Consider the following 14,502-nt stretch of genomic DNA (forward strand, 5'->3'; position numbering starts at 1 on the left):
ACAACTGAAGATGATTTTTGATCCTTTAATTTTATACTTTAAAATTATGAATAATAGTTGAGTTAGGTTCATGTTTGATTTATTGAATTATCGAGAAAAGACGAACAACGATCAATGTTGGAAGTTGAAAGGAAAGAAAATGGAAAGATGGCATTTGATTGTTTGGTGAGTGAAATTAGGTTTAGAAGGTTGAGGAAGCAAAATGCAAAGGCTAAACCCCACTTGTGAGTTTTTGATATCATAATTTGGCATTTTAAATACTCTCTTTCTATGCCACAATGTTTTGTCACTTAGCCTCTCTTCTTCTCATCTTTCCTTTCACACTACACTAATCTTTTTATTTTATTTCTTATTTTATTCTATTTATTTCCTTTCCATTATCTTCTAAATTTTCACGCACTAATTAAAAATAATATTCACAATAAAGCCATTATTAAAATGTTCATAAACAAAAACTATACACTTTATATCAAAACAAATCTTCTTCATTTAATTTTCCTACACAACTCATTTTCATATTTGATTAAATTGGTATAGACTTTATACATTTTAAAATTTTGAACTAAATACAGTTCTTCTTATTTTGTTTTTAATTTATGGATTTACTAAATCATCTAAGATTCCCTAGACATAAATTTTAAATTTATACATGGAGATGAATTAACTTTTTTAAATCTTCTTTGAACTTTTCTAAAATTGTAATTCAACCAAAGAGTTGTGGTTTTTGTGAAAACACATATTTGGGCTACATATATCATTAAGGTTATATATATATATATATATATATATATATATATATCCTATTTTAAATAGTAAAGAGAAGAAATTGGGTCACGTGTGAAAGCCATGTGTGGGACTTCACTTGCATTGGTAGGTTTAGGGTAAAATGCCCCCGTGACCATGCAGACCTATGTCTTTTACTTCTTTATTTCAACCAAAATTATTGTATTGGACCAATTTAAAAATTCTTCTTCCAATCAACTCTTATTTCCTCTTTTCCTTATAACTAATTAGAAGCAATACTTCACCTTTAATTTGCTTCTGACTGCACCAATTTTATTGAACAAAAAGATGTAGATATATAATTTTGAAACGTTTTTCTTTATTTTGTTTAGTGTGCATAGTTTGAATATATATATATATATATATATATCTCATTCAATATATACTTCAATTGTAATTTATCTCATTCTTAAAATGCTTTAATTCTTTCTTTTGAGCGTGATAAAGAAAATCAAATGTATAAAGATACTATATCTGGACACCAAATACTACTTTAATTAATTGGGTTTTTTTCTCTTTTTCTCTCTTCTGGATCCTATCTTTGAATCCAATAATGTTGAAAAAATGTCAATGATTTTTATCCAACGCACGTTACCAAAACATGTGAACTCTCTCTCTCTGTCTTTCCATATCTCTCTGTCTCTCCTCATTCACTCACTCACTCACCTCCGGCTGCCACAGCTTCCGTATATAAACAACAGAAAACCTTCACATTCATATATATCTCAAATTCAAACTCATATATTCTCCACCATCCCCCCCCCCCCAAGAAATGGGTTTTGGTTTTTGGGGCAGAGTGATTTTAGCTTTGTTTCTTCTTCTTCAAGCTTCTAGTTTATGGTTGCCATTTCTGCAGCAAGCAGAAGCCGCAGCAGCAACTGCAAAACCCAACAAAAGAAGCATGTTGAAAGGAAGAAAGCAAGCAAATGGTTGTAATTTATTTCAAGGAAGATGGGTTATTGACCCATCTTTCCCTCTTTACAATTCATCTTCATGCCCTTTCATAGACTCCGAATTTGACTGCCAAAAATATGGCCGACCCGATTCCCTTTACCTCAAGTACTCTTGGCGACCCGACTCATGTAACCTTCCAAGGTCCACTACCTTATTTCTTATTTCACTTTTTTCTTTTTAATGATGTTTAATGATGGGGTTGGGAAAAAGGGATAATATATATATATATATATATATATTCTTTTCCTGAAATTGGGGGGAACAAAAGGATTTTGAATTCGGTTTCGGGGTTTTGTTTCAGATTTGACGGGGTGGATGTTTTGAAGAGATGGAGTGGGAAAAAGATAATGTTTGTGGGTGACTCACTGAGTTTGAATATGTGGGAATCGCTGTCGTGTATGCTACATGCGTCGGTGCCTGATGCCAAAACAAGCTTCCTCAGAAGAGACTCTATCTCCTCTGTCGTCTTTCAGGTTTTCCCTCTACTTTTTTCCTCCCTATGTTTTATTCACCCCACATTTCTTTCAAACAATTTAAACCACATACTTCCTAGTCCCTAACACACAACATATCCAACTTAAGCATTAACATGCTTTCAACTATTGGCTTTATCATAATAGCTAACTCTTACAGTTGTTTGACCCATAGGATTAACATACGCTAATAAATGTGTTTATGATATAAGGTTGTAAGTTTACTTTTTTCTAATGGAGATGTAAAATGTAAAAAAATGAAATTACTTGATCAAAATTGAATTGTTTATTTAAAAAAGTTGGTGGACAAATTATAGGTTTTTTTTTCTTTTTTTATATAAAAAAAAAAGAATGATCCTTTTAGATTTAAAATATTAATTTCAATGGTCTAATTTATAATTTAATTTTAACCATTATAGTAATTTAGTGTGGTATAATTTTATTATACTAAAAACATGTCCAGACTAACACATTTACAATTTAACGATCATATCAATTTGTAATTTATTTCTTACCTAAATTAATGTTTAATAATTTATTTTAATCTTAATACTATTTAGTAATAATTTTATTGCTTCAAATACTCTCTTCGAAATCTTTTAATTTAAATTAGTATACTTTCAAATGATTAGCCTCCTTTAATTTCAATATAAAAAGAACAATAATAGTTTTATGTTCTCAAAATTTATAGTAAAAATACAGATATATATAACAGCTTTTTATAAAAAAAAATCAATAAATAAACTAAAATGAGACATTTAAAAAGACATAAATATACAAACTTCAAGTATTTAACTTTTTTTTTTTTTTTAAATTTAATCTTACATTGTAAAATTAAAAATTATGCATTTTTTTTTCCACTCAACAAATAACCAATTGAAAATAACAATAAAAGAAGGAAAAAAAAAAAGAAAAGAAAAAGAAGTAATATCTCTAACAAACAACAAACCTTTTTAATTTTGTTGGTAAAAATAACCGAATTGAGGATTGAAGGATGGAGATGATAATAACTGATTTTGTAATGAGCAAAAGTTTGGGAAGTTGCATTTATGTAAAGTATTAAATTTGGTCATAGATTGGAGAGGTTTGAAATCGAAACATTTATTAGACAGAGAATCTGTGTCCAATGATCAAAAAAGTATTCTCATTTATAAATTTTAATACAAGGTTGAGAATCTTTTCATTTTCATTGGGACATCAACCAAATGCATCATTTTATTCTTTCTTTTTTTTTTTTTCTTTTTTTGTAACATTATGTTTTCTTATTTTAAAATTTTAAACCAAAATTATTTTTGGGTTATGGCCCACCAGGAGAGTGGCAATTTCGGTGGCCACGTGTATTACGTGGCCCAAACCAATGCACTGACAGCCTGTTATCGCCGATTTTGGCCTAAACTCGCTGACGGTGGCCATTATGCCGACATGTCGGATAAGCCTTTCTTCATTTATATATATATATATGTATATACTATTTTTTGTTTTTGAAATTGATGTATGGGTTTTTCTTTTTTTTTTTTTTCTTCAAATTTTTAATTATAGCTTTCACTTTTGTTAAGAAAAACACTTTTGTTAAAATTTTAGTCAAAATTTGAAATTTTTTTAGCTTTTAAAGACTTACTTTAGGGTCTACGTTTTCAAAATCTTATGAATTTGGTGTTTTCAGTAGGTTTTATTTAGTTGTTAAGTTTTAAGTGTTAATGTCAATTAATTAATTTAAAAATAGAATAATTTTTAATTAATTAATATTTTTTCATAAATTTTCATTGTAAACTTAATTTTATTATCTGAAAGAATGAACCAAGTGGAGAATCAAAGGATAATTTTATGGTCCAGACATTCTGAGTAGTTAAATAATTTTTCATTGTGTCAGGACATAATTTAATTTGTTTTGTGTTCATTGTTACTTTATGGTTGTGAAACAAAATTCTGCATGCTGTTAACATTAATTTATTTGCCGATCGATCTCTGAGTATTTTTATAATGAGTGTATTCAAGTTTTGAATCCAATTGTATGAGATTGAGATTGACAGGATCTACTTTATAAGCAGAAAATAAAAATTCCCTCTCCTTTTCCATTCCTTCTCTCATGTTTCAAACAAAATCATCATGATCTCGTTAACTGTGAACGTTCCACCTTTTTCTAAAATTTGTTTTTAGAATTTAGCTGAGAATAATATAAATATTATACTTAAAAAAAAGATGCAAATCACTAAAAAAAAATTGAGAGAAAATAAGTTTGATTTTTCAAAATAAAAAAGAAAAATGGTTACGAAACAAGAGCTATAATGATGGACAAAATGTATGATATATAAAATGCTGGGGAGAACTATTAATAACGTAAAGATACATTGTGTATGAACAGGACTATGGGGTAACATTGCTTCTATATCGGACGCCATATCTTGTGGACATAGTGAAAGAGGACGTTGGTCGAGTCCTAAAACTAGACTCCATCCAAGCTGGAAAGGCATGGCTAGGGATGGACGTTTTGGTTTTCAACTCTTGGCATTGGTGGACCCACAAAGGAGACTCTCAAGCGTAGGCCTACCATACGACTTTTGTTTATACTATAAATTTATCTTCATGAGAATATTTTTTGTATGAAGAGACATAACAGAGGAGTGTCATGTAATTTGCAGGTGGGATCTTATACAAGACGGGGCCACACGGTATCAAGACATGGACCGTTTGGTAGCATTTTACAAGGGATTGACGACATGGGGCAGATGGGTTGACCTTAATGTTGATCCTACAAAAACAAAGGTCTTCTTCCAAGGAATCTCACCTACCCACTATTTGTAAGTGAAGCTTCATCATTGATCATTTATAATCAATCTCTAGTAAATTGTTCTAAGGATTCATGACAACACCTTAGTTTAATTTCCTAACTAATTGGGAATAAGATATTGTCATATTTTCATTCCTATACATGCCCTAGATAAGATATTGACGAACACTTGATTCAAGGGAACCTGTAGTTGAGTTCGATGTATCTTTTTAGCATGTTTGACCCAATAGGAGTCGGGACAGTTGAGTTATTAACTGAAGTACTGCTTCTTTTATACAAAGAACTTGCGAGTCTCATAATTAAAAACATCAATCCCATGACTTACTAGCTCTTTGCATTGTGAGCTCTAAGATTAATCAGCTCTTTACACTAAACAACCTCATTCTTGGCCCCAAACGTCTCTTAAAGAAGTGTTTGGCCAAAAAGATCAAAGGTGAGGAAGTAAAGTTTCGAACTTCACTCCTTGATTGATCTAAGGAGTTTTTTGGCCCACCCGTGACTAAATCCTTTTAAGTGATTTATCTTATACATCATTGTGTTAAACAGCAAACAAAGAAGCTTAAGCTTTAGATTGGTTTCAAATATTTTGTTGCTTTGTCATCATGTTCAAGTTGAACTGTTATGAGACAGGGGAAAGGAATGGAATCAGCCAAAAAAGAATTGCAATGGAGAGAGTGAACCGTTAGCTGGATCAATGTATCCAGGAGGAGCCCCACCAGCAGTAGATGTTGTAAATAGAGTATTGAGTAGAATAAAAGTACCTGTTTACTTGCTTGACATCACCACGCTCTCTCAACTACGAAAAGATGCCCATCCCGCCGGTTATAGCGGAGAGCATTCTGGGACAGATTGCAGTCACTGGTGCCTTCCTGGATTGCCTGATACATGGAATCAGCTCATGTATGCTGCTCTCTTGACCATGTGAAGATTCAAATAAACTTACTTTGAGTTTTCTGTCAAAATTTCAGAGACAACTCTTTTTTTCTTTCTTTACAAAAGAAAATAAGGAACAGAACAGGTAACAATTGTTATTATTGAATACTCATTGGATGGTACAGATAATAGGAGCAACACAATTGATATAATTGAATTTTACAGGTTTAGGAATGAACTTCTGGTTTATTCATTCAACGGCCTTGTACCCATTTAGTTTTACATTTTGATTTGATGGATAGTGCTGTAATCTTGTTTCTCAGTGAAGCAAATTGTCAAATGATTTGGTTTCATGAATTTATTTGTGTGAAACAGCCGTCTTTGTTTGATGTTATAATCTTCAACGTTGTCTTGCATTCACTTGGATTCGGAAGATGTATTTTTGAACTTGAAAGCTTTTCGAACTCTAATTCAATCACGTCATAAATTTCTAACTCGAAACTTTCTACGTGTTTAGTTCTGGTAAAATATTAGAAGGATAGTTGTTTCATATTGAAAAAGTTTAAGCAAGTAATAGACAGGACCACAAAAAGAACCCATACTTCAGTTTCAGATTATCCTAGTTCAAAACACTTAAATTTAGGATGCTAACTCTAGTTAAATTCTCTTTTGTATTCTCTAGTTTAAGAGTGAGAATATATGACATGAGTGGTACAAAAGCTAGTAGTTCAAAACACTTAAATTTAGGATGCTAACTCTAGTTAAATTCTCTTTTGTATTCTCTAGTTTAAGAGTGAGAATATATGACATGAGTGGTACAAAAGCTAGAGAATGATTTTGTATGATTGTAATAAATTTCAATTTGATTGATCGACTTAATGCAAATTCGAAGTATATATCAACAACAAAATGAAAGACAAAAGAAATTGTGAATCAGAGGTTGGTGCAAACTATTAACATGTTTGCATACAATGACCGATGATTAACAATGGACAATCGACTATTTCCTTCTGGTGTCAGAAAAGATCTTGGTCTATTTTTGTTTTCTTTTCAAAAGAAGCTGCTATGTTTTTTTATGTTTTACTTTGATTATGGTTGCTACCTTTCAATTATACAATTGGTATAGTTTCGCGTTTAAGAAAATAGTGCGAAGTGAGACCAATAACTCATAGAATTGTACACTTGTATTGAGGTGTTCTTATCTCGATGTGAAACTGAGTTTTGGTGGAAGGGATTCTCACGTAGAGGAACCTAATGCATTTGTTTGATTTGTTATTCAACTTGTTGCAACATTGTGTGTGCTTTGCGACATTTTGCGTTAAAGATGTTGTATTTCACTTTTCAATCATCAAGATCAAGAAGATAAAAGAGGCTTTTACTAATGGTTGTGTTGAAATTCTGTACGTAGTACTCATGATGGAAATGGAATAATTTATTTGATGTACTTGAAATGCGAATCTGACGCCTTGGATGATGATAAACAAGATACATAATTTGTCATCAAATGCTATGTTTTCTATTCATACGCTTTATAAACTAAGAAACAAGAATGTGGCCCAAGAAAAAAAACTCTTAAACATCACTACCTATGAATAATGGCAACTAATGCCTTCGATTTGTTGAACAAGCTTGGTTTCAACAATCAAGTCAGTATTATCTGATAGAGATTGGATAAATATTTGTTGTATAATCTTCAAGCAAAAAGATCCTAACATGGGATTTTGGAGGTGAACCATTTCATGACTAGAATTGGAGCATTGATCAAAGCCAATGCGAACTCAATTACCACAGTCACACAAAAGCAGCAAGGACATATGCAACTCAGAACCGATCTGCAAAGCCAAATAAAAACAAATGAATTGGCGAAACTTATAAAACAAAAGACCAGAAATGAAATAGTTATAGAAAGAGAAAGATATTCAACATACACAAGTACAATACTAACCCAACTATCCAAATAACAACACCAACGAAGCCAACAAAAATGGAGAGAAAGGCAAACGGCAAGCCAAGAAGAAAGCCGAGAGGCCTGCAGTTACATTTCTCAGAACAGCAGCAACACATGGTTAATTATAAGCTAATCTGTTGTTCTTCATTTAGACTATAACTAGGAAGGTTGACGAATAAGCATTCAACTGGAACCTGAAGATCGTCATGCCCAATGTTATCACTTTTGTACTATAATTTATAGCAATTCTAGTGCTCCTCATTGGAATGAACGCCATTATAGACAATTATAAGCATGACCCAACATCGTTTCTCAATGAATCTTATTTTACCGGCCTGGCCAACCTGCCTTTTTGATATTTAAAAAATTGGACAATATAATAGTATGCCTAATGCCTGAAGGAAGAAAAGTTCAAACATGAATGGCTTGACAATGACATTGTCAACCCTTGTTGTGTTGGTGATGTTCTTCAGGGATAATAGCAATATCCTACAATATTCATCGTTAGTTATCGACTTTTAAGCACTTCTTTGACCAAACAAACAATGTCATAAGCTACCATCACCAGCCCCAAACCAGCTGCTACCTTTACATTTAACTCTTTTTATCTTCATAATCTCTCTAAGTTCACTAACATTGTTCCATTTCCCAGCTTCTGCAAAAGTATTAGACAATGCCACATAAGCCCCTGGTCGACTGTTGGCATTCAGCTTAAATAGTTCATTGGCAGCCGTGCAGGCCATTTCAACATTGCCATGAAGCTTGGCTGAGCTTAGTAGAGCTGCCCATACATCAGAATTAGGAGTCTCAGGCATTTGCATAACGAATTCCCATGCCTGAAGTAAACTTCCTGCACGCCCCAGCAGATCAACCATACATGCATAATGCTCCATTTTCGGTTTCAATGAGTAGTCTCTCTCCATGCTTTCAAAAATTTCCCAGCCTTCCTCTACTAGCCCTCCATGTGCACAAGCTGAGAGAGCGCTAAGAAAGGTAACTAAGTTTGGCTGAATCTGGTGTTTCTCTTGCATAATGCAAAAGAGCTTAAGTGCTTCACTTGGGTATCCATTTTTACCATATCCATCTATCATAGATGTCCATGAGAAGACGTTTCTTTCTCGCATTTGATCAAACACTTGACGAGCGTCGTCTGTTCTGCCACATTTGGAGTACATGTCTATAAGAGCACTTCCCATTCTAATATCTGTGAAGAATTTAGTCTTCATAAGTTGACATTGGATCTGTTGTCCTGCTTCAAGTGCTGCCAACACTGAACAAGCACCAATCACACTGGAAAATGTTGAAATATTTGGTGAAAAACACATACGTTGCATGTCAATGTAAACCTCAAACGATTTCCTGGCATGTTCATGTGTTTTACTATAACCTTCAATCATTGCATTGAATACAACTATATCCTTTTCAACAGTCTTGCTAAAAATTTCTTCAGCATCGTTCACCAACCCCTGATTCATATATCCTGAAATCATTGATGTTGAACATATCACATTCTTTTTCAACATCAAATCAAACACCATCCTAGCAAAATATATGTCACCGTTCTTAATACATGAGTCAATAAGTGCTGTGTAAAGTACATCATCTGGTGGGACATTTGACTTCAATATCTGAGCATGAACCACTCGTCCTAAACTATGCGGTAGAAAGTCCTCATGTGCAAGTGTAGATGCCTTTAAAAGCATTGAAAATGTAAACCCATCAGGCTTTTCACCTGAAAAAATGAGCTCACGTACGAGAGGAAGAGATTCTGGTACTTTTCCCATCTTTATGTACCCACCAATCATGTAATTGTAAGCAGAAAGAGTCTTTTGAGGCAATGCATCGAACACCTGGCGTGCAAACTTTAATGACTTACATTTCAGGTGCAATATGAGGAGCTTAATGGAGATATTTGTATTGGGTATGAAGCCAGTTTTGAGAATATGGGCATGAATCTTTAGGCCATGAGAAGGGTCATCTGAATTGATGTAATGTTGTAGAGCTGATGACAGAGAAGTGGATGTTTGGTTCGAAGTTTGGATTGGAGCAAAGGAGGGAACATAGTCACTCAGTGATGAGAATACACGGTGTGTAACTGATGTAAATCTGCCATTTTTCATTTTTCCATGACACCTGTTACTATCACTCAATTCCAGTCTTTCAAATATTGTTCTGGTTTTTCCCAACTCCAAACATAATATTCTTACATGAACTTGTATACCAATTGGTTAACCTTACGTCATGTCCCTAGAGTTTATATAACTTTAAACCATTGCTCCGATACCAGCTGTAACATCCCGTGTTTTCCAATACAACTATTACAACAAAAATACAAAAAACATAACCATTATAAACTTCTACAACTTACACAAATCTGCAGAAGCAAGTTATTACAAACAATTTGTAAATCAAACTATAACATCATAAGATAAACATCCATTGATGTCCTGCGGTAGAACACCAAACTTGACTTCTCTTAGAACTATCACCCAATCATTCATCTAAAACACTTTAGAAAGGCAAAATAGAACATTCATACTTTCCTAAAACAAATTTTTCAATACTTCAATACTTTCGATCTCGTTAACCTCAGTCTATCAACACTTTTGTTTAAGAGAGTGAGAAAGAAGCATAGTTCTAGTACCCAACATACGTCGATACTCGTCAGTTGTCAATAACACCACTCATTCATTCATTCAGTGATGTTGATTAGCAACCGACCAAAACAACAGTCAACTATTAAAGTGTGAGATCATGTGAGTGCAAGTTGCAACACACACATTCTTCATTCCAAAGGAATGTCATACCGTGTTCTCACAAACAAGTTTCAAATATATCATATACCAACAATTTCCACATTTGACTACAACAAACTAAGCATACAACCCCAAAACAAAATTGGCTTATCCAGACAATACCTATTGAGTTGTTCAAAAACATTTGAAACAAAACAAGTAGTTTCAAATAGCAATCTCACCGAAAAAATTCATCAAATCAAACCATTCAGATCTTTCAAAAGTTTTCATAAGTAACCAAAACAAAAGCTATACAAATGTCAGCTTCCTCGAAAGGTCTAAACAATCAAGATAAATTTTACAAACTAAAACTCAATTGGAAAACCTTAATAGAAATCGAGAGATGTTCAACAGGGATGTCCTTACCCAAAAACAACCATAAACATTAATCGATCAGTCTGAAAGAAAGAGTGCAAACTAAAAACAGAAAACTTCCTGATCTAACATACTTTATTCTGAGTTCGACATAGTCCAAAATGTGTTCAAACTTACAGGACCTCAATGGAACACTTCTAAATTTACCAAAACATAACCGCATAAAATTCCAAAGACTAATAATCTAATCCGAATAAGAATCAAAACAACAATCCTTACCTTGCTCGTTGGTGTCTGAAGTTGCAGAATTGGACCTTAAACGTAATAGGCACCCCACTAATTTGAAGCCTTGGAGAGTGGGTAACAGTCTAAAGCTTACCCCGAAGCCAAAAGCGCTGCTATAAGACACACCCCGTCGTCCAAAACGTGATGCAGCTGTTCACGCTGAAGTCTCAAACGGAGATGAAACAATGCAAGTCAAATTCGTGGGTTTCGTCGTCGTGAATTCGAGTTGCCATCACAAATATGCCCGTGAAGGAGATGGCCAACGCAACTACTGGGACAAAGAGACCCACGTTGTCGCTGATTCATGGAGGCTGAACGTCTGCAGGTGCGGAGTTTTTTCGCCGCTGTTGAAAACGCTGAAGATGTGGGCGCGCATATGTCCGGTGATCGCCGGAGGAGGAGGAAAGCACTAAGCAAAGGGAAGAGGTCGGACTTGGGGAAAAAGATGGAGGCTAGGGTGATTTGCACGGATGGGTCCTAAAAACCATCCGAGTGCTTACGAGGCACGGTGTTCAATGCTACTCTATATCAAAATGCCTAATTGTAAGTTCCGTAATAGTAAACCTTCTGCGATTTAATCATTCCATCACTAAATAAGAAACTCTATTTATCTGACCAGTAGTCCTCAGGTTAATGTGGTGCAACCGTGGTTTAGGATTACAACCATGTAGAACATTTTGTTGAAGACCAAACTATCTAAATATTCTGTCAAGATGATAGCACTCACCAATGTGAAAACATGTGAGAGGACTAATCGTCCACCATATATTGTGATCGTTTGTACTGAAATGTAGCAAACTATCTATGACAGCTTTGTACGACTCTTAGATAATCTACAACACAACATATTGTATGAAACAAATAATATATAACTTAAAATTCAAGTTTAGGACGACGTACTTGATTAGATTGAAGATCAAACATGTACCTACACTGGAAGACTACATGTGTAGACGACACGACTACACAAAATTGATTTCTTCATCTGTATTCTTCAACTAATATTTTAGATTTAAAAATGTACTACGTATAAAAGGTTATTGTTAATCTAAAATAAATTGAAATAGTATACCTTGAACCATAAGCTCGACTATGTAATTGATGAGCATTGACATGTAAAAGTTGTGGAGCCACTATTGAGAATTGTTTCCAAGCCCATATTTGGATCCAACAATTTCACGAATACTTTATTTAGATATCTTGACTGTCTATACATGCTTCATCCCAAGAATATCACCCCATATGGTGTAGATTAGCTAAGAAGAATGATATGAAACATTCAGTGAACATACAAGTTAATTTATCAGTGAACATACTCCCACCCATCAACTATAAAATATATACTAGTACATATCTTGTGATAGTTTTCTCGTCGGCATTGTCAACCAATCCAGGAAACTCTGCCCCTAACCACGTTAAACTCAATTTCAAATCTATAATTTGTTCAAGAGGTGGGGTCACACAAAGTAACACTTGGTAACATGCAATCAATCATCATATCTCTAACCGATAAAAGATTTGCCATCAACAGACAATCCTACTCAAACTTCCACATCCTACATCGTAACTGTGCACTCTCCAACCGACATGTGAAATGTATGCGTCTGTAGTCTCCATTTTTTAACAAGTGCAGTAATGAGATGTTAGTCTAACTGGACGAATCCCAATCTGTCAATCCAATAAAATCCTGAAACACGTATCAGTAAAAGCATGTTATGGTGTAGTAGGATAGTACGATAGACAACTGTCTCATGTCGTCTACTGTTTATCGCGAGCGTATTCGATGAATATTCTGATCATATAAAATGCTCAGATCGATTAATCTTAGGTTTAATGTCATTATTTACATAAAAATAATTTATTTGTAGCATTGAGAATAGAATAAAGAAAAAGTAAAAGTTAATTTTAATTAAATATAAATTATTTACCATTCATAGTAACAAACATTCTAATATTGAATATTTACAACAAAAATTTTTTTAGTACACAAAGATTTGTAATTATCAGGTATCTGTCTCCTTGACAAAGTAAACTTTCATTGGTAATAACCAAGTTGACCATAGAATGAGCATCGTTGTTAAGCATTTTGTTCTGTCCAATCCATCTCGTTATGATAACATGAACTCTTTGATTTGCACGGTTTTCTAAACAACAATTGATCTTGATGTAAAACAGACATACTTGTAAGTGTAATTCAGTAATATTCATGTGGTACAGGCTGATACTGAAGAGCGTAGCATGCAACGTAAGTTTATATTTTATAATATTTTTCAGTAGTCTTCGTAGTTCATGTTAAACTGTAAACAAATCGCCATAAAATGTGAACATGAAATATCAAAGGCTTGCCACTTGTTACATGAACAATATCGCTTTGACGCACTTAGCCTTAATATTTGGATATTTCCTTTTTTAAAATTTAAGCCATGAGGTCCAATTTTCACATAAAATACGCTTTCAGATCGATCTTATGATTAAATTTCATGTTTACTGGATCTTACAACCCATTTCAATATTTTTTTCAAATGTTTTCCTAAGATTTGACGCACTTAGTATAACATGCACACCATAAAATCTATTAACAATTATCAAGTTAAAAAATTCACACCCGATGTATTTATCTCAACATTCCAATGCAGCTATTATTTCTTCTCTCATTTCGTAGATGTAGGCCACTTATTCAGATTGATGTCACTCACATGTATGGCAAGTATCGAGGAAAGTTATTAGTTATTACATCTGTTGATTTGAATGACCATCTTCTACCATTAAAATTTGTCATTGTGGAAGAGGAGCCTACAGATTCATGAGGATGGTTTTTACGACATCTAAAACAAATTGTGGCCACGATGAGGTATATTTGGTTTTTGATCGATATGCTGACATTATATCAGTGGCAAACAATCCAGAGAATTGATGGAGAGGATTGAATTGTCATTATAGATTCTCTTTATGCCATGTCAACAATTTTTTGTGAGAGATAAACTCACACCATTGAAGAATTACGCTTACCGTGTTGGGTGTCAATTCCAAATCCGAAAGTTTGATAAAGTAATTCATGATCTAATAAGAATAAACAATTGCATGAGTTTTTTTTTTTATAATGACAATCCTATAGAGAAGTAGACTCAAACACATAACGGAGGATTTTGGTACAAGTGGATGATGACGAATCTATCGAAGTGCATGAACAGAGTCCTAAAAAGAGTTTGAATGTTGCTGATAAATGCTCTGGATCAAATTATATTCTTCAAATGTGTAAATTATTTTTAAAAAGAGAGAAAAAAATAA

General features: G+C 33.5%; 3 protein-coding genes across 3 annotated transcripts; 1 reads left to right on the forward strand and 2 right to left on the reverse strand.

The window, feature by feature from the left end:
* The first annotated feature begins 300 nt into the window (after positions 1–300).
* Positions 301–6,243, forward strand: LOC103486775 (protein trichome birefringence-like 37). The gene is made up of 5 exons (XM_008444852.3): positions 301–1,878; positions 2,039–2,210; positions 4,573–4,748; positions 4,850–5,008; positions 5,629–6,243. Exons 1-5 carry the CDS (start codon positions 1,556–1,558, stop codon positions 5,921–5,923), a joined length of 1,125 nt encoding a protein of 374 aa, XP_008443074.2. The 5' UTR covers positions 301–1,555; the 3' UTR covers positions 5,924–6,243.
* A 1,013-nt stretch (positions 6,244–7,256) lies between these two features.
* On the reverse strand, positions 7,257–7,935 carry LOC103486760 (signaling peptide TAXIMIN 1-like). The gene is made up of 2 exons (XM_008444829.3): positions 7,817–7,935; positions 7,257–7,703 (listed from the first exon to the last, which is right to left on the reverse strand). Exons 1-2 carry the CDS (start codon positions 7,933–7,935, stop codon positions 7,580–7,582), a joined length of 243 nt encoding a protein of 80 aa, XP_008443051.1. The 3' UTR covers positions 7,257–7,579.
* Positions 7,936–8,229: 294 nt separating this feature from the next.
* On the reverse strand, positions 8,230–9,939 carry LOC103486768 (pentatricopeptide repeat-containing protein At1g28690, mitochondrial). The gene has a single exon (XM_051080579.1). It carries the CDS (start codon positions 9,937–9,939, stop codon positions 8,368–8,370), a length of 1,572 nt encoding a protein of 523 aa, XP_050936536.1. The 3' UTR covers positions 8,230–8,367.
* Positions 9,940–14,502: the final 4,563 nt, after the last annotated feature.

This window comes from Cucumis melo, chromosome 12 (assembly GCF_025177605.1).
Source record: "Cucumis melo cultivar AY chromosome 12, USDA_Cmelo_AY_1.0, whole genome shotgun sequence".
In the NCBI taxonomy this organism is placed as follows: Eukaryota; Viridiplantae; Streptophyta; class Magnoliopsida; order Cucurbitales; family Cucurbitaceae; genus Cucumis; species Cucumis melo.